The 23,731-nt window shown below is 46.3% G+C and overlaps 1 protein-coding gene and 2 non-coding genes across 4 annotated transcripts in view; 2 read left to right on the forward strand and 1 right to left on the reverse strand.

Moving 5' to 3' along the window:
- LOC119464526 (glutathione-specific gamma-glutamylcyclotransferase 1) overlaps positions 1-23,731 on the forward strand; it is a 51,586-nt gene that overhangs the window by 10,982 nt on the left and 16,873 nt on the right. Inside the window, exon 2 of one of the 2 annotated variants that reach the window (XM_037725540.2) lies at positions 20,175-20,210. The exons of the other annotated variant lie outside the window; for it this stretch is intronic. Coding sequence (XP_037581468.1) covers positions 20,175-20,210 — 36 coding nt within the window. The remainder of the gene's footprint in view (positions 1-20,174; positions 20,211-23,731) is intronic. 2 annotated transcript variants of the gene reach the window in all.
- Positions 9,422-9,493, forward strand: Trnae-cuc (transfer RNA glutamic acid (anticodon CUC)). Its single transcript has one exon. It is a non-coding gene; the product is annotated as a tRNA-Glu (tRNA).
- Trnae-cuc (transfer RNA glutamic acid (anticodon CUC)) lies at positions 22,055-22,126 on the reverse strand. Its single transcript has one exon. It is a non-coding gene; the product is annotated as a tRNA-Glu (tRNA).

The raw sequence follows: 23,731 nt of genomic DNA on the forward strand, positions 1-23,731 counted from the left end.
AGTCAGTCAGTCAGTCAGTCAGTCGGTCAGTCAGTCAGTCAGTCAGTCAGTCAGTCAGTCAATCTGAGCCAGTCAGTCTGAGTCCGTCAGTTAGCTGTCGCTCCGATGATGTGAGTGGTGGCAGCTCTGGCTTTGAAACTTGATCGACGGATCTAGCATACTCGAACCGGGCAAGGCAACTCCGCCTGGCAGCGGTGGTAGAAAGTCCTGCGCTACACAGGATAATAAGTCGACACTACGAAATGCGCCAATAGTCCATGTCGAGTGAAATACGAACTCCGGGAAGAACGTGCAAAAATAGACTAAGGGCATCAGAGCAGTCAAACGATGAAGGCCAGCACCGGAGGAACAGAGTGTAACGTTAAAGAGACGCTAAAGAAGAACGTCAGCCTGACGTCACAGATCTCGACGCTTTTTCGGGTATTCAGGCCGTTTCTGTGCAGGAAAAGTTTTCACTTGCTTCAGAACGCCGTGTGAACCTCCTCTACTGGTAAGCAATTAACCTGCCTTTTTGAGACGCCGACAAAATTCATGGCGTCATGGGCAGCTGTGTACGTGAATGTAAATGTGGCTTCGCGACTTGTCTTTCGTTCAGTGATAGATCCAAGCTCCCCCAACCCTCTCTGAATCACAGACACGCACGCACGCGCGGACGGACGCATTGTCGCTCTTGTCTCCTATTTGGGCGCTACACTTACGCCTTCTATAGTATGATGTACAGAGGTCAACACACTTGACTAGAACACACTCCTGAGGGCCAAAGCAGCCACCAAAGCTTAAGCCGACCAAGAGAAATCAATGGAAACTGTAAATCTTAGTCACGCAATCTGACATACAGCCGATTTTGTGCCACATATGTCATCTTCAGATTCGCCAGCGCAGTCCTGAGAACGTGATTCGCGCTTTAGAGAGAAATGTGTTGACCTCTGTACCAACAAAAAGCCAGACGTGCAAACTCGTTGACTAATTGAACTTAGTTTGATACTCCCTTTTGTCGTTCCTTTAATACTCCTGGTTAGGGCACCCTTAAGGGATGCGGCGTGCTTCTGAAAACGGTGACTGTCCCACGCTGCGCACAAACCCGCCGAATTTCTCGAAACCGATGACGCTTCCGTTATAGTTTTCGCTATGGGGTTCTTTATACACACCGGAGAAGGAAATAAGAGTTCCGAGCCTACAAGGCAAACTTAACCAGCCGGTATACCGCGGCGGGGTGCTTCATTTCTTTTTTCTTCCGCAGCTCCATCGCACATTTATAATGGCCGACTCGCGCACACACACGCACACGCCTTTTAACTTGACCGCCGTCCTTCTTCTTCTTCTTCTTCTTTTTTACAAGAGCGGTTCCATTCGAAAGCTTCCCCGCTGAGCTGGTCGCGCCCGTGGCGGTTCCCGGCCTTCTCGTAAGCACGATACCCGCACGCCTTGTGACCGTGCGAAAAGGGAGCCAGACGGACGAGGCAAAGAAGATGAAGATCCATGATGGCGCCGCCTTGCGTGCCCGAGTTGCACTTAATAAGTCGCCGGTGGTCATCGGGGAAGAAAAGAGCGGTCTCGGGGTGGGTGCTTCGCGTTTCGGCGTTATACAGTGGCGGTGACTTTATATATACGTACGCGCGCTCGCTCACACCCGTCATTTGTGTATCGTGCCTCCGGGCGGGGGCGCTTCGAGCGGCGCTTCGGTAGGGAGCCTATACGAGCAACGCTTGCATGTAGGCTCCCTACGCTTCGGTTTCCCACGTGCTGCTGTAACCTCTCGGGATCTCAGTAGACGGGCGCGCTTCGGTTGTTACGCGGATTTCCTACTCGACACGAAGCAGCCTGCGACTGATTTGTGCATCGTGCGCGAAATGTGCGTCTATAAGCTGTACGCTGCTTAGGAGACACTCACCTGTGTGCAATGTCACGTAGACACGAAACGGACGCAGATTTTTCCTATGTGTCAGTATCCTTGCGTGTGTGTGTGTGTGTCACATGTCGCAAACGTCACATGCGCTTGTGTGTGCGGCTATCGTGCGATTCAATCCATTTACTAACAGTTTACGTTCGGCGTCAAACTGAGGACATTAAGAAATAACGGTTAATGTCACAGGTGAGCTTAGTGCTCACGCGACGATGACCGCCACGCTGGAGTTTGCACTGACCCTGCGCGGATGCGAAGAAGGATGGATTGAATGATTGGATCGTCGCAAAGAATTTCAAGCTTAAGATACTCTCTTACCTTCCTAGAGGGACACCTGCCCGCCAGAAATCCATATGCGACAGCTTGCTATTCAGCAGCGGGACAATATAATTATTCTAAGCGGAGACTTTTCTTTCTTGTGTTTATAAGCATTAGCTTTCTTTGGGAACTAAGCGCAATTTTTGGTGTGTAACCGCTTTCGTGGACCGATCCCGAATATGGTGGTCTAATGTCGAATTCCATTGGGAGAACAGGAGCACTCAAAAGCACGCTGAAAGTGCTCGTTCCACAGGCGACGTGTTTCAGTGGTCGAACAGGAGTGGGAGCGCCGTCATCCAGTGGTAGAACAAGAGCAGTTTCGCTGCGCCGAGAGCAGCTGGGAGCAGTCCGGACTGCTCTCGCTTGAAAAGCGGAGTACGGATGAAGTCACGTGGCTTAAACCGTCATATTCTCCTCATTTCTTTTTATTTTGCTTCAGCCGGCGCGCGCGGCGGCAATGGCGGCAGCCTAGCGTGGTTTGTGTTTTGACACCGCTGATTTTGACGTCGGTGATACGAGCGAGATTCGCAGCGATTTAGCGACAGATCCTGGCATTTCTAGTCCGCCTTGCTTCTCGTCGGATGCGCGGAGGACAGCGGCAGCAAAGCGTCTTCGCCTTGCTGAAGTGCTTGAGACGCTCGACGGTGACAGCAGCGAAAGCTGCTAGAGCTCAACTTGAGATGATCTTCGCAGGCGGAAACGTTGTGGGATGCGTCGGCGCTGCACAAAAGTATGTAGTACGTGGCCGCAAACGGTGACAGCGTTAAGCCCGACAGATTACAAGACGATCAGGCGTGTTCTGCCGCTCTCCTGCAGAGAATGGTGGGACGTCGATTGCTTTAGTCACATGGTACATTTTTCCTCACAAGTCCCCCTCCCAACTGCTCTCCGAATGCACGCCGTATTCCAGTGGCGGGTCGAGTGTGCCTGCTCTCACTGCGCTGTCACCCGACTCCGCACTGCGCGGCGCCCTGCTCCTCTTCTCCCAATGGAATTCGCCATAACACAGCGGTAAAAAGCGCACAATGGTAGGACACCATGGTGTGGTGGTACCGGGGGTACCAGCGGTACTGCGCGGTGTTGAGGGGGAGCGTTTCTCGCATTCTTCCCTCGTGACAGCTGCAATTTTGAGAACACTGGTGTTGAGGCGATGCGCCCCGGGTTAAAGATGCAGGCGCTATCGTTTGAGACGCCTCTGGTCGCAGACGCGGCCCAGCACTCCGAACTGGTCCTTGGGGAAGCGGCGCTCGAAGGACCGGTTGGCTCCCGCGTACGGGTAAGGCACGGTTGTAAGGGGAGCGCCACCCATGACACTATGCTACATAGTGCCACAAATAACCACCTCGCTCCCAAAGCATGCCAAACGCGTTCTTGGATAACAACCGGGCTTGGTTCTGCAATACGTTATTGATAAACGTTTTTTAAGGCGAAAGCTTATATATCTACGTTTCAATATTGCCTTGTGAGGTACAGAAAGTCAAGTGACCCAAGGAAGGCCACAAGCGAACCAAAGCATGTCCAGCCTTGTATAAGAGATAATTAATGATTAGCAAAATTCATTAATGATTGATACGTTATTGGATTATGGTGGATTAGGGTGGATTAATGTGGAATAAAGTCTATTAGGGTGGATTAAGTGAATTAACACTTAGTCGGTTGACAAGTATCGTCTCTTCCTTTGTCGTTCGTCCGGGTAGCGCTGCCCACCCCTAAGAACATGGATTATGTGAATTAAAGTCGGTTAGGGTGAATTAAATGGATTATGGTAGATTAAGGTGGATGAAGATTAATGTGGATTATGGTCGATTAAGGTGGATGAAGACGATGGAGGTCGATTAAGGTAGATGAAGAGGATTAAGGTTGATTAAAGTGTACTAAGGAGAGTTAGGTGGATTAAGGTGCATTAAGAAGGATTAGGGTGGCTTAAGGTGGTAAAGGTGGATTAAAAAGGATTAAGTGAATTACAGTAGGCTTAACAAGGCTTTCGCCTTCGCGTCTCTTATGCGATAGCTAAGGACACCTGGGAATTTTTCTCTCATACAGCGATGGTGCGGAACTCAGTATATTCATTTACCGTGGCTGTGGGCCTGATATCGTCTTGTAAGTAATGCTTAACGGCGCATGTTCCATCTCTTCTTTAGTAAGGAATAATCTAAATTTAAAGGTGTATGTTGCGGATGAACAAGCTTGTCAAAGTTTTAGCAAATCCGCAGCGAACAAATAGTTAAGGTTCTAGATTGATAAACATTGTGTGCCCTCCTAAAGAGAGGTTATGTGTGGTGTCTTGCAGTCGACCGGGTGGAGACGCCGCCTCATATAGCTGTAAGTAGCACCTTCGTCGCGCCATCTGTAAAAGTCGATCAATTTGTTCGACAGCCTTCCTGCTGCAATTACTCTGCCAACAGCGCCATGCACCGTCCGAAGTGACAAACTTGTGACAATTTTTGGCTCACTGGGGAGTCTGGAAATATAAAAATTCGACGGGAGGTATCGTCGAAGCTGTCCAGTGCTCCCAGCACTTCCTCGATAAAACGGCGCAAAATTTTCGTTTTGGTCGACTCGGCAACACATTTTTTTAAAGTGACAGCAGAAGTGAAGTCACAGAAGCTTCTGTCAGGTTGCATAACCTTCCGATGCGACGTCTAGGCTGTTTTAACCATGTCTCAAACAACGACAGATGATCACGAGTGCATGTTATTTTGATACTTGTGTTTGACTAATATCAAGTGCAACGTTATTGTTCCCACCGTGGGTTGCTTTTATCCATCAGCGTTTCGACATCGCATGCACAAATTATTACGAGCAATCCCTCCCGCCATGTGGTGGTTTTCGCTTACACAAGATCACGCAGTCGATTTCAGACCGACCTTCGACCGAAGCTTGACTAGCAGTCTAATCTCTTACATTTTGAACACCCCCTTGTGCATGTGACCTTATTCATTACTGCGCGATTTTGTGCAGTACTCCACATTACTGTACAGAAATGTACAGTACCTGAACAAAGCACGTGGAGCCTCCAGTGTCAGTTTAACGCACACTAGATCATTGCTTGCACTGGAAAGCTGATCTTTGCAGCAACAATAGCTTGATTTGGGCGAGTATAGGTTCATACTGAATGACGTAGGTACAGCGTACGGCGTTCTTTCCGGTCTCTTTGTTTCCTTCCAAAAATTGTTGCGCTGTACCTACGCTATTCAAAGCTGATCGAATTAAATAATCAAGTGTGAGGAAGCCCTCTGCATGCTCCCTGACCTGATAACAATTGCTTCGCGAGCGTAAAGAACGTAGTAAAAAAATAACAAACCAGGTGCCTGCTGCATTGAGTAAAAACGAATACTCCCTGTAAAATAGGAGCATAATCGTTTTCACATTTGTGAAGCGACTGCTTTCCCGTATAGCATGGGCATCACTATGGCTAGTATTGACGCCGACAAATCTTCATAATAATTGTTTTGCGGGATCTGGCTTACAGTAGTTCAGGACTAGGAGCCAGGTGAATAGTCTTTATAAATCAGATTTTTTTTAACGCTCAGTACTTATACTAGAAATAGCTGCTATAATTACTTTCATGCTTGTTCCTTGAGATGCTTCTTTGAACTTTCACACAATAATTCTCGAAAACTGCCTCAGCAATTATTACTCCTTCACATCCATTCAAAACACCAGTGATCAGGCTGTAACTTTATATATCGCGGTATACGTTTCCAGTACTATGTCTTGAAATAAAACGCTGAAACATAATAGCTCCGAAAATGAGCACATTTCTAGCGGTAACGAGATGGTTAAGCGTTATCTGTGGCCATTAATTTGTGTTGCCGTCGTACTAAGAATTTGTGTGTTCGTCAGTGCAGCCGTTGTCAACGGGTTCAAATGCAGCTCTGTGGTACATCATTTGTTTATGACCTTGGTGGGCGAACAAGGCAGGTTTCTGGACCGAACGTATCAACTGTCGAACGTATCGATAACGATAGGTCCCCTCGTCAAAACATTGGCTGCGCAGACATCTCTTGTTCGACCACTGCTGATGACCATGCCTCCACTTTTCGTGAACTTCCGTCTTGTCAGGATCATTGATTGGTATGTGTAGTGTCTATATTATTTATGTCTCGCCAAGTCTCTACAGCCAGCAGGCAACTATGTAGGCTGAGTGTAGTTCCGTACCCGCTCTGTCTAACCGACTCTGCACACGCAGTTGGCAACCATGTAAGCAGAAAGAAATGGCGGATTATAGTAGAAGTCTAATCGTGGCCGTCTAAGCCGGTCAATCCTTACCTGCCAAGACACGACAGTTATATGCCGTTAGGTCCATGTCAACCCTTTGTGTTGATTTCACTGATATCGCTATTTACAAAGGTAGCTTATGAAGAACTGTTCTGATTCTCGTCTGTGGCCACATGCGTACCAAGGTAGATATACCTGGTAGCGAAGCTTCCATAGAAGCCCATACGTTCAAAACATGGCGGTTCATCGGCGGTTCATGGGGCTTAGCGCCATCTGTGTGAGGAGGGAATACTTCCGGCGGAAGAAAAAATAATTCGACGTCATATCCGTTAAAAACAGAAGTGACGTCATATTGTTCTCAAAGGCGCGAAATTTGTTTTCGGGGGCCTGCCATTACAGCTGTACATTCAAACGCCCCGCCATACGACTTGATGGGCGTTCCGAGCTTTCAGCGCGGAAAGCGATGCAGGAAAAGGTCAGCGGTACGGGTGTCGAAATGCATCCCTGCACAGAACATACTTTCTTTGGAGGCCGACCAACGCTTTGGGCGTAAAGTGCTCGTCCTTTCGTCGGACGCCAAGCCCGTCGGCGAGCGCTGTCGCACGAAAACAACTAAATTAAACAATTATCTGGCGGTCGCAACTTACTGCTTTTGACTGAATAGGCTAAGAAACAATGAAACTACCCGCGTCACCAAATTTAGGCGAACGTCGGCAAGCAAAACAACACAACATGTGAGGGGGGCGTATTGTAACAGGTGAACTTTATGAGCGCGCCTTTCTGCACACTTCAAGAGCAGCATTGCATTGCAAGTGATAGCGGCGTCAACGCCCGCCGCTATCAGTGGGCGCTTTTACGGTGGGCGCTGAAAAAGGTATTTATTGATAATGATCCAGTAAAACAGAATTGACTCTTCTTTTCTCGCCATGCGTATGTAAAATTGATTAGGAACTTTATTTTCGTTGAATGAATCTAAATGTGTGTCTCTTTATTTATAAATAGCTTTTTTCATTCCCAATGTTTGTTCCCTCCAAACATAGTCGCGCTTCAATCGCTGCTCCCATAACCCCCCTTGCTGATGTCGGTGACAATTGGTTCTGAACCGCTTTTCACCCGAAGATTCGCGACCTATGTGGATCGACCTTGTGCGTACTACGCAGTATAGAGTGTATTGAACTGTTACAGCAGTTAAACTGCTTGATGTGTTTACTGGTATTAATCGCCTGTGAAACAATAATTTTCTAGTAAATTTTTCAAACATTTTAGAATATTTCAAACATTTTACAGATTAGATGACATCAACGTGGTCCACGGGTATCGCAGTAAACAACAACCTGTGTTTTACACTTAAAGACATTGCGCTTGTCGCTGCTTTGATTTTGCTGGTAAACGCAAAATCTATTTCAAAAATATTCACATGAAAGCGCACGTCACCGTATTGGAATGATATTCCACCGAGGAACCTGGTTCACGGCTGAGTTGCGTTTTCACTGCTGAACTGAAACGCGGGACAAAACTAAGATTGATGTCCTCGTCTGTCTCCCTTTGTCTCGTATTTAAACTCAGCTGTCAAAAAACTCACAGGCGTGCAGGTGCGCTTAATAAACGTTCGAACAAGTATGACAGCTCATTCATTCAATTACTCGCAAATAATTAATAATTTCTCAATTTTTTTCCTTTCACTTTGGTTAGTAAACTAAGCAAAGCGCTGCAGCAGGAAAATCATTGCTTCTAGCACCGTCTTCTTCATTTTTTTTTCGTATTATAGATTCACGCCAACTACCTGAGCTCTCAGTCTTGATGCGTGTGATTTTGGTATGCAGCTCTCAGAAATAGTGCGGGCGAGCTATGTTTCTCTCAACGTCTCCACAGCAACCCCGTTTAAAGCAGTACTGTATAGAACAGGATCGAACGTAGTCGTGTGACAGGGGGCGTAACGTCGTACCCGCAAAACAGGAACCATACGCATGCTCGCACCTTCGCATATCGATCCCCTTCGGCGATGGCATTCACTTTTCGCAGCGGGTATACCTACATAACATCCAGCAGAACGCCTCAATCTATATCGACTGGCATCGTCATCGACGTCACGGCGTTTTTCCTGTCCCGCCCCTCTCGACACCTTTGTGGAGGTGCGTGCTTCCGAGAGTATATCGTAACACAGACGCTGTTACATGAGCATATTAAATCTTGCGAGATCCGAAATCATCAACGAACCAACGCGGAAGAAACACCGCGAGAAAATGGCAAAAGGCGGGGCTTTAGCTCCGCGGAACTTCTAAAGAGAAACGAAAGAAAAAAAACGAGAAAAGAAACCCTCATCGGAACTATTGATACTATAATGATTGTCGAAGACAGCGCAGCATTTCGTATTTGTAGCCACCTGGAGGACGTCACAAGGGCAGAAGCGCGTGGCCCATCCGGAAACACAGTGACGTCATTTGCGGTGAGTTCCCACGACGCATTTCGTGACAAATGGCTGAATGTGAACGAGCTGTTATTAGCATGAGGAAGGAAAGAACAAGGAGGGAGCATTTCGCTACACGACTGAATTCAAACGAGTCGGCCCGCCACGTTATCGTCACTTCGGAGCGCGTGGTAGGTTTTAGTGCTCCCGCTCTTCAAAGCAGAGCTACGGTATAGTGTATTATATTAGGTACTAGATTATATAGGTACTAGATTATATAGGTACTACATTATATAGGTACTACATTATAGTGCACTACACCTAATCTAGTACACTATAGCTACGGCAGGGCAGCCCCGAACTTCATCGGTTGAAATCTACCGGGAGCCAAACATTCCCGGCCGCTACGCTGAGACTCAGTGGTCACGTGTTGGGCCGACTTCTCGAGGTGAAGCGAAGGGGATGGCTCGACGGAGAGTTGGCGTGCCAAGGCTGACTGCGTGACGTCACTCAGAACAGTCATATGCCATTGAAACCTATTTAAGGATTATATATTGCAGGAAGCGACGTCTTCCGGCATGGTCTAGTGGTTAGGATACCTGGCTCTCACCCAGGAGGCCCGGGTTCGATTCCCGGTGTCGGAAATTTTTTTTTTTCATTTCTTTCTTTTTCTTTTCATTTTTATTCCTATTCACATATGCAGCCCTGGACCGGGCCCTGTTTATGTCATCTTTTGTTGTCTACTTTCTATGAAAATTATTTTTTAACAGAATAGCAAGCTCCGCCACCGGGTCTCTGCTCGACCTTTTCGTTTTAAATGTCCTCTTCCCTTCCACACAGCACATCTTATATCCGCCTATACTGAACGCGTACTGCCCTACCCAGCCCAACCCACCCTGCCAACCTCCGGATGGTCAGGTGGACTTTAATAGTTACAAGGGTCCCGAACTCGCTAGATGTCCGGTGGGGGGTTCCTGCCCATCTGGCAACAAACGGGGCTTGCTGGCCAGCACTGCGAGAGAAAGAGCGAAAGCCATGGCTTCACGGAGAGTTTGCTTGCCTAGGATGGCTGCGTCACGTATTTCCCTCTCTTAGTTCATTTACTTCCTCCGTGGCTATCAGTGCCGTGAATAGCCCGTTCAAGTGTCTCGCCGGCGCAAAGTCGAGTTCCGTTACGGTCAGAAAAACAACGCAGAAAATCACCGCCGATGTATGCGAATCCGAGCACTTGATACATCAAACACAACGAAGCTGTACGCGCAGATTTCTCGCAACCTCTGGAAGTCCTAATAGTCTGGTTTCCAACTGTCCGCAAACCTACCCGACAAACTACAATCGCTTTAACTCTCCATTCCGAAACTATAGTGCTGCAGCCATGCACCAGAGGGCGGCGACAATACAACGCAGGCGCTCCATCTCATTCCTTTATCCGAAGCACTTCCTTCGCTATAACCGAGTCTTCTCAAAAGCTTCAGCTTAGTAGGATACAACTTTAAAAAAAAACAGCAACCGGCAACAAAGGCACATATGGACCGCGCGGGGTTGTGTTACTCCGCCAGCCAATCGCAGAAGCAAACAAAATCGTCCTCATGCGGCCTTTTCAAAATGGCGTCGTACTTGATACGGCTGTACTTTTCGTACGTGTAAGTTGCGCTATAATAGACCAGTGAAAACGTATAAAATTACGCGCTTGTAGTTTTGTTTTTGTGGTTACCGCCTTATTTAGGTAACAGGGGAAGTTTGAAGTATACGAACTATTTGCACCCTCGCGGAGGAACAGTGGCTGGTGGTTATGAGGGCGTGGGCGGGGCTTCACTGCAGACTTAAGTTGTATCCGACTATATACTATGTCTTTATATACTATACTATATACTATACTTTATATATACTATATAAAACCAGATGGGGTGATGAAATTAGGAAATTTGCAGGCGCAAGTTGGAATACGCAAGACAGGGGTAATTGGAGATTGCAGGGAGAGGCCTTCGTCCTGCAGTGGACATAAAATACAGGCTGATGATGATGATGATGATGATGATGATGATGATGATGATGATGATGATGATATACTATCCGTAATGTGCGACGCATGTTCCGTCTGTGACGTGTTTCCGGCACATGCAGTAAGCGAAAGCATGGCCTTCGAGATCCGCTTCTCTTACCTAGAGGAAGCCGTCACTGGGGCATGGATTCGGACACCACATATTGCGCCGGTGCCCGGTAGCGGGTTTCGATGGTTTGGTCCTGTACCACCGATTCGGGACGGCGATGCAGGCTTCGTTGCCGGGCTGTTCTCTGGCTGACATTCGATACCGACCACGCTGCAACGCATTGCCACTGCCGCTACGGAAGCGATCGTGAAACTCCCCGGCGTAAGGAGACGCAGTAGAAAATGTGCGATGCTTACGCTGTATATGCCTAGGCTGAAACACTCGTGGTCCGACCACAGAAACCCTCCGGCGGAAATAAACCTATCGAAAACCTACGGACACCTCGCTCACTTGGCATATACCAAAATTGGCATGGGAGGGTATGAATGTATGACTAACACGACTGATAGGTCATGACATCAATAACCTCATATGCTCGTCAGTTACATCACGATTAACGATAATAAAATAAGTGTGGCGCATACCCGCATTGGATATGCGGGTATGCAGGAAAGAAAGAAAGAAAGAAAGGGAAGGAAAGAAAGAAGGAAAGAAAGAGAAAAAAGATAGAAAGAAAGAGAGAAAGAAAGAGAGAGAGAAAGAAAGAGAGAGAAAGAAAGAAAGAAAGAGAAAGAGAAAGAATGAAAGAGAAAGAAAGAAAGAAAGAAATCACGTGTGGCTCATACCGGGGTCACACATTTCAGCTTCGCTGCTTTACCATCTGCACGGGGTGCATGGGCGATGTTTTTTGTGTGTTTTTTTTATAACCCATTCCAATGTCCCTTCAGTTCGCTGCGCCGACATATGCTGCGCCAATTTCAGGCCCGGCGGCCAAACCTAAATGAATACGCCGGCGGTTCCTTCACGTAAACGTAGTACCTTCTCCCGGCCACAAATCGGCCGCCGGCGTCTGATACTATACGCATGAGGCTTTCAGGCTGTTTCGGTTTTCTTTTGCGTCCATCACGCCACGACTTGCTAGCACCCTATATGTATGCGCGCGTAGCCCTGCCTACTTCTGCGGTCAGTAGGTGGCGCTTGCATAGCGTGCGTGTGTCCGCGTGACAGTTTGGAAGAAAGATGGCCGCATCGGAACGGCCGTGTCGTCTGCTCTCCGCTTGCGTATTTCTGGAATGTTAATTAACAGTGATCGCCGCCGCGCGATTTTTCTTGCCGTCTGTCCGACTAGCTCATTTCGCTCTCTGTAAATGCGTGCAGTAATGCAGATGCTAACGGAGTGCATAATCAATGACTAGAAAATAAAGGTTACTCATGCACACGCTTCACACGAATAGGCACCTCCGTTGCGCTTGCCTTTTTTTTTTAGCCAGTTGTCTGTAATTTCTGTTTCTCGTGTCGTTCTTTAGTGGCTCCACGTTTGAGGCAAGCTAGGAGTTTGTACGGCTGCGCTGGTAAAGAGCAACCGGCAGCGTGATATGCGTGGGAGTACCGAAACGGCTGTATATGGCCAGGACGTCGGTGATGAATGACCGCTAATATCAGCCAGCAAATAGGTCCCAAGTACTAGCGCAGAGTGTGATCACTCGCTTGTACATCATCGCTGTCTCTGACGTATCAGTTGCAAAATTGGCACGCATCGGCCAAGGATTTTTCTTTAGCCCGCTAAACTTAGCGGACTATTTCAGTGCTCAAACGAGGATGCCTCACGCGTTTCGGAAAGAGAAGTTTGATAGACGTAACGTACCAAGCCAACGGAAGTCAACAATTCACGACAGTGACGCGTGGCAAGACATGGAAATGAAGAGTTGTCAAAAGCTGCCAACAAAAATGAAAATATTGCAGTAGAGTCCATATTGCAGGCAAACAACATTTTGAAGGGTAGTTCAAGAAGAAATCGCCGCCCCTTCCACTCCGTGAAGGTAGTCGAATAGCGAAGCTGTGAACGGCGCTACTTGCGGGGGATGGGACGCATCGGCGTCCACGGGCGACGGCGTTCCTAGCGCGTTCCTCACGCTTTTTTTTTCTACGACGTTCCCAGACAATAGTCCTTGACCAAAACTCCGTATACACAACCAACACTAACGCGAACTCCTCTGTTGACCTACTTTTTTCGTACACCGCCCTTGGTTGGCGCGCCTCGTGGTAAGGAATAGACCACGAAAATTAAGCTTAGGGTAAATTGAGCATTCTGCTTGCCATCAATACCTTTATTTAACTTCTAAGGAAAATCTATCACTACCGAAGTTCGCTTTGGAGAAGGCAATATAGTATTTGGAGGGAGGTGTGACGTGGGACGTTTCTGTAGCAATTAATTGAGAAATAATATTTTTTTCTTTCTTTCTAGTAATGCTTGAAACCGATAATCAACATTGGCAAGTAATTCGCGCGAGTGATTTAATTCTTTTCTATGATGAAACGTATCATTACTGAGTGCACGATAATTAGATACCCTAATCACTCTGTAATTACGGTGACTCGTCATAAAATGCAGAAAGAGTCATTCTACCACCTCGACTTGCTCTTAATGGAGTCTGCAGCACCTTGGCATAAAATTATGTAAATGTCATACAGTTATCGACCGTCGATCATAATGCGGGAATGAAGGGAATTTTATAGATATATATATATATATATATATATATATATATATATATATGTGTGTGTGTGTGTGTGTGTGTGTGTGTGTGTGTGTGTGTGTGTGTGTGTGTGTGTGGGTGTGTGTGTGTGTGTGTCATATAAGAAGCCAAGAAACAGTGACACTTAGGGGACACAATGAATGCTTAGGGGGAAATAGGGTGTCATGGTTTGTTGGATTCTTGTAATATATATATATATATATATATATATATATATATATATATATATATATATATATATATATATATACATGCATACATACATACATACATACATACATAATGCATACATACATAACATACATGCATACATACATACATACATACATACATACATACATACATAAATGCATACATACATACATACATACATACATACATACATGCATGCATGCATACATACATACATACATACATACATACATACATGCATGCATGCATACATACATACATACATACATACATACATACATACATACATACATACATACATACATACATACATACATACATGCATACATACATACATACATACATACATACATACATACATACATACATACATACATACATACATACATACATACATACATACATGCATGCATGCATGCATACATACATACATACATACATACATACATGCATGCATACATACATACATACATACATACATACATACATACATACATACATACATACATGCATACATGCATACATACATACATACATACATACATACATGCATACATGCATACATACATGCATACATACATACATACATACATACATACATACATGCATACATACATACATACATACATACATACATACATACATACATACATACATACATACATACATACATACATACATACATACATACATACATACATACATACATACATACTTCTAAGCTCCCCCATCCCCTCTCTACCTTTACCACGTGACTGGCTGCCCACACTTCACTCCTATGCCCTTTCGTTTTTTTTCCCCCACTTTGACACTCCTAATGCTAACGTATTGAAAAAATACAAATCACGCCGATTGCCACGTGGGCGGTTCCGCTCAGCTTCGACAAGCACTGCACGAGAATGGATCGACGATCGCAGCTCCCCGAATGCGGGGAGCGGTCTCTCTAATTGGATGCTTCGCGTCGGTCGTGAACGACGGTTCGTCTCACCTCACGGGATACCCGGGGCCTCGCCTTAGGTCTGCGAGCCCGTTTCCTTGGCATCGTTTATTTCCGCTTTGACCGGCAACGGTCGTGTAATTCGCCGTGTAAGCGGGCATGCCGCCCGGGCGCTAATTGATGGCGAAGGCGCTACCGATTCCAGTGCGGCAGCCTTTGGCTTCGTGAATGGGGCGCGAAGCGTATTCTCCTACGTCGGACCCCGGGTTATATGTCCTCCTAAGACCCCTTGTATAATACATTGCACATTGCCCTCTACATTTTATAAGTTCACTCGGGAGTGATTACGGAAAATGTTCGTTCTGGGCATAAAGTACGGTGCATGTGTGACTGTAAAGAAGTGGTTTACTCGTATTCTTGCCATCCGCTTTCGATCAATTTGACACTCAGTTGATCTAGACCTCTGTGTCGTCCCACACGGTTGAAAGCAAGCTTGACGGGTGTTCCGAAATCACTGAGATTGCGTGAACATACCGGGCGCAACAGCAACTTGGCGATGCACTATACACGTAGTTCCATCTTCATATCTGCGTTTTATCAGTGAAAGGAAGTTTTATTGCCATTCCTAGCACGAGGAGATGATGTAGATGGTGGGGACATGGAAACGCAGCTTTTGCCATCTAACCGTGGTATTTAAATTTTAAAAATTGTTTTTCAAGTTCATAACATAACAGTAGACAATAAAAGCCACCTTGACGAGTAATTATGTCCCATAGCTGTGTTCGGGTCTGAGGAGGTCAGGCTGAACGAATGAAGAATGTCTGAAATACTGTGCTATTATACTACTGCCGCCTTCATCACCATAATTGACGCATGCTCATTGTACAGCGCACGGCTTTTTTTTTTCTTATTCTTCCTGATTTACTAAGCAACGCCTCTACGTGTTTCGATTTACAGATTTCTTTTTTTTTTCTTTTTTTGAAATTGAACTCCTCCTTTTTTTTTGCCTCCCTGAATGTGACGCTATAAGTGGCATTCCTAAAATGAGTAGAGCGTTGTTCTTCCCTTGATCCTCTCGAGACGGGCCGCATTAATGCCACCTTGTTTTCCGGGCTCCAAGGTATGCGCATATCTGCTGCTATTTTTGACCAACTTTTACCTCTGCGTCATTGGCGAGGTTGCCGCGGCAGGGCTGACGCCGCCGCAGTCCACCAGAGGGCTAGGTCGCTTGTCTTCCATTTTTGTCGAAATGATTGTCCCCGTTTCTACGACAGGGTATAAACTTGGTTACGCAAACGATCAGCTTTAACCAAGCGCAGAAGTAATGTGCCTCCTTTATCATAAGCGACTAGCATAGTTGGTCAGTAGCTGGTTATATAACGGGGATAACTGGCGATACAACCCTTCCTTGAAAAAAAAAAAAAGGGGGGGGGGGGGGTAACGGGATAAAACGGTGATAGAGCTTGAATTGTTATCTCGGGTAAGATATGAAATGCCACTGGCAAAGAAGACACCACCTCTTGTCGGGGCCAATGGGGAAAGAAATCGGTCATCAAAAATTGCGACAACGTTTAGACATAGGGTAAGGTAGAGCAAAACGTAATGCCGGTAAAGATATAGTCACCTTAGAATTTCATGGTTTCCTTTCAGAGAATATTAGATAATTATAATATTGTCAATTAACATAATTTCATAAAAGTTGATTAAGTACTTTTGTAGCTGCTTTGAATCTCGAATGCAAGTAGCTTCCTGAGGAATGGACTGCTGCTGGCTGAACAAGAAAGGCGATAGAAGACATTGTAGCAGTGGTTTTCACAGATAAGGAGTGGTATTCTCCGATAACGAATGGTTACTTCGATTACAATGCTTGCCTGCACTGAGCCCCCAATCGAGCCGCCAAACTCTGTTCCACTTTAATATGGCACGCGTTATCCACTGTTACATAAGAAAGTAGAAGCAATACCTTTTTTTCTCTTTGCCATTGTGCCATCACTTCTTCAAATAACAAATGGTCTAGTGATCGCCACCTTCTCCTGATATATATATATATATATATATATATATATATATATATATATATATATATATATATATATAGTTAGGACCTTTCAAAGTTGCTTAAAAAGAAGGTACAAACATTCGCTGCTGTATACTAAGCGCGTAATGAACTGTTACTAATACATACAATATCATCACTGATGACATTGTATGTATTTGCGACACTGTCTTACGTGCTTGGTATGCAATGAATCTTTTTTTCCTTCTTTTTAAGCAACTTTCAAAAAGATTCTTCCGCAATATAACGCGCGAGCACGACCTTTATATATATATATATATATATATATATATATATATATATATATATATATATATATATATATCAAATGCAGAAAAAAAAAGAATCAAAAGGTAGAACTCCCCTTAGGGCAGGCTATACAAATACACTACTATGGCAAGAGTAACGTAGTCGAAAGTAAGAAGAAAATAGCAACAAGCATAACAAGCTCGATAACAAGTCACAAGCACACAAATAGCGTCACAGTGAAAGCATGTTCCAATACCTGGCACATCCGGCCATCAGGATGGGAGCAGTGCACATGAGTCGCAATATATGCAACATGATTAACGTTCTATCAACAACAAAAACCACAACCAACGATCGCCGTTGAGCGCATACGAGACCTGCCCTTTTATTTGTCTACCTTGTCGTGACCCGCAGTGGAATGCAGCTCCGCGCACTATCGTGGTCCGGGGGGGGGGGGTCCAATATTTTTTTCGTGCCTCATAGAAAACAATAGACGCGCATGTCCCCCTCGATGCAAGCGTAGTGCCGGATTTCCGTAAAGAACGACCGCGGCGATATTCGAGACGAATGGCTCCGAGCAATATGATAATGATGATGTCGAAGACGATGATGCCTGCTTCGATCTCGACCTAATCGCTGCCCCCTCGAGAAAGGGACACGGCCCCGGCCGTCTCGCTAGAAATCCTTATTTACGACCATTCCGGCCTCGCGGAATTCGCTTCCACCTGTCCTATAGACCTACGTTCTCCGACCCCACCCCCCCTCGCCCTCCCCCGGGCGTACCGGTGTTAGCTACTGTACCCTAACATGAGCGGTGCAGTGCGATGTAAGCTTACGTGGCTCGCTGGAACGGTCAGCGACCTGCGGCAGAAGACAGCGTTGCGCGAAACGGCGTAAAAATGGAGTAAAGTATGCTGCAAGCAGTTAATTCCCCAAAAGAGTCACGAACACTCTCTTTTTCTTCGAAAGATTTAAGTTACGAGGCTCGCTGGAGCGGTCTCTGAGGTGCAGCAGGAAGGAGACAGCGCCTCCATGAACTGTCGAAAAGGGATTTAGATTATGGCACAACCAGCTAATCAAAAAGAAAAAAGTAGTCGCGTTACTCCGTTTGTCGAAAGGGTGCACTCGAAATAACAATGGAGGTGTTGGGGACTTCTTTTATTGGAGATTACCTGCTTGTCCCATTACTTCACTTTATTTTCGAGTTCACCCCTTCCCCACTTAGGCCTATAAACCACCACCGTGTCTTGAAAAAAAAAAGAAAATGGTTTATTATTTCATTTTCGGGTGCTCTCCGCCACTTCTCGGTCGCTTTGGAACCACTTGTCGTCTGTTCTTGCTTTTCTTCGCTTGATCCTGCATTGTAGGTGAGTGAGCTTTATTGAGAGATGTAGATATGACTGACTGAGAGCATTTTATGTAGATTTTATTTTAAGAACGCATTATCTGTGTAGCCATATCCACGTTTTAGACGAAGCCTCGTACAACACCAGCCGACACAAGCCTCGCAGACGCATATCCCGTCATTCCCAAGACGGCGCAGCGCCCTTTCGGAAACTTTCATAGACAGGTGGCGCCAGATTACCCTCTAGGTGCTATAGTGAGAAACCTCATATGCGCAAGCACTCACGCCGTCTGCAATCACGCCGTATGCTTGGGAACACCGTCTGTCCGCAGTGTTCGGAAGCAGACGACGTTTTCACAGACGCGTACGCCGCTGAAGAATAACACGCAGTCACAGAATAATAGCGCAGCTCCCTCGGTTGATTGGCGGATGCCGGCACTAACTTGCACCCCACTGCACGGCTCTGACGACACACAAGCCTGTATGCGGTGAGTAGGTCGGGTCGCGGAAACAACGAAGGCCACTGTTTTGGCGGCGATTTCGTGTCATTTATCTTTGGCTCACGATGGAAACGTGAACCCTGCTGGCGTCTGCCTTCGTCTATGCATACCTGGATGCGGTTAAGGTTGTTTCCTTCTTCTTCTCATCATATTTCACGCAGAATAAAAAGAAGACACCGAGCCTGCCGACGGTGAACAGGGACGTTATATGCGCTAGGTTGAGGGACCTGTGAGGTGAACGCTCTTTGTACAGAGGGGCTACAATGTTTTGGGAACTTGTGACGCTTGGCGACCGATTCCCTAAAACTGCATCGTGTGATGTACAGTACTGACAGCCTATAGGCAAGCTGCCTCGAGATTAATCTCAAAGACTGCCTATATGAGGGAGATTGCCTCATTTTTATGCTCAGAACTGTACCTTTTTGTAACGTCTTAACATCGCAGCCGTGGTGTTTTCCGCCGTGGGGTTTATGTGCAAGCATGTACGCTCCATGTATGTGCATACATGAAATGAAAGAAAGGACTTGCGTGTACTCCCCCCCCCCCCCCCCCTTCATCTCCTACCCATCTACTTCTGTGCCATGGGTGACTGTCCCAGATAATTGACCGTGCTTTCGGCACTCGCACCCTTATACAAGGACACTATTTGTGCTATTGTGACATTGTGTTCACGTGCGTAGTGCGTGTTGATATTTTCTTCTTGCCTTCTTCCCCTTGGTTATTATTGCCTGAGTAGTGTATTTGAGAATTTAGGATTACCAGCTCTAAAAACGCCTACATTAGCATTTTCTTTGTTTAAGGTGACTAAAAAACTAAGAAAGCAGACGACTACGTCTACACTTATTCGCTTTTCGCCGCTTCGGACAGTGATCACTGCAAATTAACTTCTGTAAGCTTGTCCACGTCTATATTAAAGTTACCTGCAGCGGGAATTCATGCCAGTTTAGTTGAGGGGCCAGATTCACAAAGCTTTTCTTTCGTAAGTTCGCTTTGCGATTGGCTCGCTGCCTTCGTTAATGATATGTCTGGCGACCGGATTCGCTAAAATGCTTTCTTACGAAAAGTTCTAGCGTAAGAAAAATTTTTGAATTCGGGCCCATATCTTTTTGTCCGTTGTGACTACAGCGCTGCCGCATCTTCGCGACGACACGCCTTACAGCTTGCCTACACAGTGTTGAAAAACGTGTTTGTATAAAAGGCAAATTTTGTGGCCGAAGGCTGAATGTGGCCCTCCAATTCGACTTTTCCTTTCGTAATTTAACGGGTACTTATTTATTTCTATTTTTTTTACAATTTCAGATTGGCCGGGTGGCGACTCTCGTCGAACGTGAAGAGGTGAGCCGGCGAACGCTTTATCAGCTACGTTTACCGGAACACGATAGAGTCGGGTCGAATCGGCTTATCATCATCATCATCATCATCATCATCATCAGTCTATATTTATGTCCACTGCAGGATGAACCGGCTTACATCGGACCGAAATTCGGTTGTTGCTTTCGGCTGTGTTCGCCCGCAACCCGCTTGCGTCGAGTTCACGTATAAACGAAACGATTATCGTCGCGTGGCGTGACGATAATCTATCTATCTATCTATCTATCTATCTATCTATCTATCTATCTATCTATCTATCCGATCTATCTTAATCTTAATCATCTATCTTCGATCGATCTATCTTAATCATAATCCGATCTATCTTTCTTGAACTCCGGCGAAAGTCATTGCTCTTGATCTTGCCGCGTGATCTCGAGCGTCGCATAGATGGAAAGGATAGAACGATATATTGTTGAAGATAAAGATTAAAAACGTTTGGCACAATGTGTTTTAAATAGATTGCCGTGGAGGGGGTTCAAGTATGAAGTAATTCGGCCTCTGATCGCTGTCGTCTGAGATTTATCAGCGCTACTCACTCACCGTGCAGTTGATTCCGAAACTTTACAATCCGACGCTATCACGTCTGTAGGTTGCGGTTAAGTCGTACTTTACGATTTTTCTGACGGACTTTACTTTGAGAAATTCAATTTTGTTCACTAACGCCTTGCGCCACGTGGAGGGCCTGCGCGGTCGGGTTGATTCGGGATTATTATTTCCGCCGACGACGCCGGCGCGCTCGCGCCCACGCCAACACCGACGCCGGATTTTCAGCGACATGGGGCCCTTAACGCCATCGCGTTAAAGAAAAAAAAAAACAGTTTAGCGGTTAGCTTCGAAAAGACAAAGAGGATCAGGAGCACCATGCAAGATTAAATCACGTATGAAGGCCGGTACTTGGCATTCTTATTACCAATTGGGTGTGTTTTAATAAAACTGGCGCAATAGTATATCCCGTAAGGTCTAAGGCGAAAGGTCAAGCGGTCATCGTTCTTCCCGCATACGGGTCATCAACACCCTTCAACGGGTGGTGCCTTTATGTCCGCACATCATAGCTTGCGGCTATAGCGTCGGATGACCCTGGTTGACGTTCACTGCCGCCCGTCCAGCGACGGGCCGGTGTCTGCGCCGGCGAAACCAGCCAGATGTTCGGTTTTCGACGCTCCATCGCTCGCCCCCTTAGTATACCGTGTGCGACGCCTCCTCACCCGTGCCTTACAGCCTTCTCACTATTCGACAATGCCACCCTGTTTCACTCACTTCCTCTACTCCGGCCTTACCTACAGCAGCCTTTGCTGGAAATAAAGAAACAGAAGTAAATAAATAAATAAATAAATAAAGAAAGAAAGAAAGAAAGAAAGAAAGAAAGAAAGAAAGAAAGAAAGAAAGAAAGAAAGAAAGAAAGAAAGAAAGAAAGAAAGAAAGAAAGAAAGAAAGAAAGAAAGAAAGAAAGAAAGAAAGAAGCCCCCCGTCTGTCGTCAGATGGGCAGGAACCCCTCACCGGACTTCCAGCGGGTGCGGGACGCTTTTAACTATTAAAGTCCACCTGACCGTCCGGAGGGTGGGTTGGGCTTGGTAGGGCAGTGGGTGTCGAGTATACGCGCATATAAGCTGCGCTTTCTGAAACAGAAGACATTTAAACCTTGAAAAGGTCCAGCCGGGACGTGGCGGAGTTTGACCTGTTAAAAAAGAAATAGATCTGCGTAGCAAGTACACAAAAAAAAAAGAGAGAAAGAGAGAGAGAGAGGTAAACATAGCAAATGACCAAACTCAGCGTCTTAAAAAAAAACGGAAGTTTGAAAAAAAAATTGTTCCGACACCGGGAATCGAACCCGGGCCTCCTGGGTGAGAGCCAGGTATCCTAACCACTAGACCATGCCGGAGAACGTCGAGTGCCTCACTATATGACCCTGAAATAAATAGTCTTGGCGTGTGATTGGCTTGGTTTGCGAGTCGGCTGTGGTTTTCAATACTACTCTGCACGCCGTGCAATAAGTGGATAGCAAAATGACGATATCGTCGGCTAGCGACTTCAGGTTCGCGGGTTAGCGCTTCTGTTGCTTCGTTCAGCCTTGTCAGCCGTTTCTACAGTGCGATTTCCCGCTGTTCGCAAAGAAAACACGCTTCAGCAGCGTGATTATGGTTGGCTGCTCGGCATTAGAGTGCGCGAACTCTTCCGTGAAAGGAAAAAAAAAATGTGTCGTTTTCCATGGAATGAAGCGCACAAACGTAAACGGGCAGTTGCCGTCCAACGAGCGACCGTGAACGGCGAGCTGTGGGTACCGAACGTAGGAGCAAGAATATGTGAAGATAATTTCGCCACAGGCAAGTGTTTCGGCGAATAACTTCGTCTACTATAACGTTCTTGCACAAATACCCCCTTTTAACACGAAAGTGTTTTATGCCGGGGTCCACCAAGACTTCACTGACGTATTTCCGTCACGGAAATACGTCAGCTTACAATGTACACGAACATAATACAAAGAAAGAAACCAGAAGAAAAAGTTCCACAAACATGCAAAATCTGGAAATCGAACCAACGACCTCTCGGTCCGCGACGACAGATCGCCGAGCGTTTAACCCATTGCGCCACAAACGCATTTGCAGAGAGCTACACAGACGCGCCTTATATATCTAACACTCCTCCGTGTACCCGCGCTCTTGCTCGGGGCGGTGCCGCCGCCTACGAGCAGAAAAGAGAAGTACTGCATTATGACACTAACGCGCACCGACAGTGAACGCTTCGGTGGTCTCAGCACTACGACGCCTCGATGCCAGCATTCGAAGGGACGCTGGCATCAAGAAGCACTACCAACGCCAGGTGGCGTTCACCGTACTCAGCACAGCGGAGCGTGGCCTCCGCAATTAGCTCTGAAAATGTTTCTGAAGTTGATCGCGGAGGCTGCAATTACGACGCGCTGTACGCGCTGATTTGACTCGGTGACGATTCAGTTACGTGCTTTGTCTTGCGCGTTGTATTAGTGTGTCAGTTACGTGCTTCGTCTTTCGCGTTGTGCTAGCGTGTGCAGCGTAGTGCAGCTTCCATATGCACGACGGTTGCTCATGGTCATCGACGTTGGTAGTCGTGATGGAGGAGACGTGCCACCAGGCGTCAGCGTGGGTGCATCAACGCCTAAGGGCGCTTTAGCCACAAAACACCAATAGACATTATATATCAATGTGCAATAAACATTACACTACTTCTGTGAAGACACGTTTCACTTTCGTGTTCTATACCGATTCCTATATAAGAGGGATCAACCACATTTTTTAATAATCAGTTAAATACACACATGTGCACCCAGCAAAAATCCTCAGCACATTATGTGCCGTCTTCATTCCGGTACAACGAAAAGGCAACTGAGGCTGCACGAAAGTGGGAGGAGAGGTAACGCCAAAATAATTCGTGCACTTTTCAGATACTTAAATCAGTGCTTTCTCTCTGCAGTTATACACGACATGCGTCTCTTGGAAAAAAGAAAACGGGA

Source organism: Dermacentor silvarum, chromosome 9, assembly GCF_013339745.2.
Source record: "Dermacentor silvarum isolate Dsil-2018 chromosome 9, BIME_Dsil_1.4, whole genome shotgun sequence".
Taxonomy (NCBI): domain Eukaryota; kingdom Metazoa; phylum Arthropoda; class Arachnida; order Ixodida; family Ixodidae; genus Dermacentor; species Dermacentor silvarum.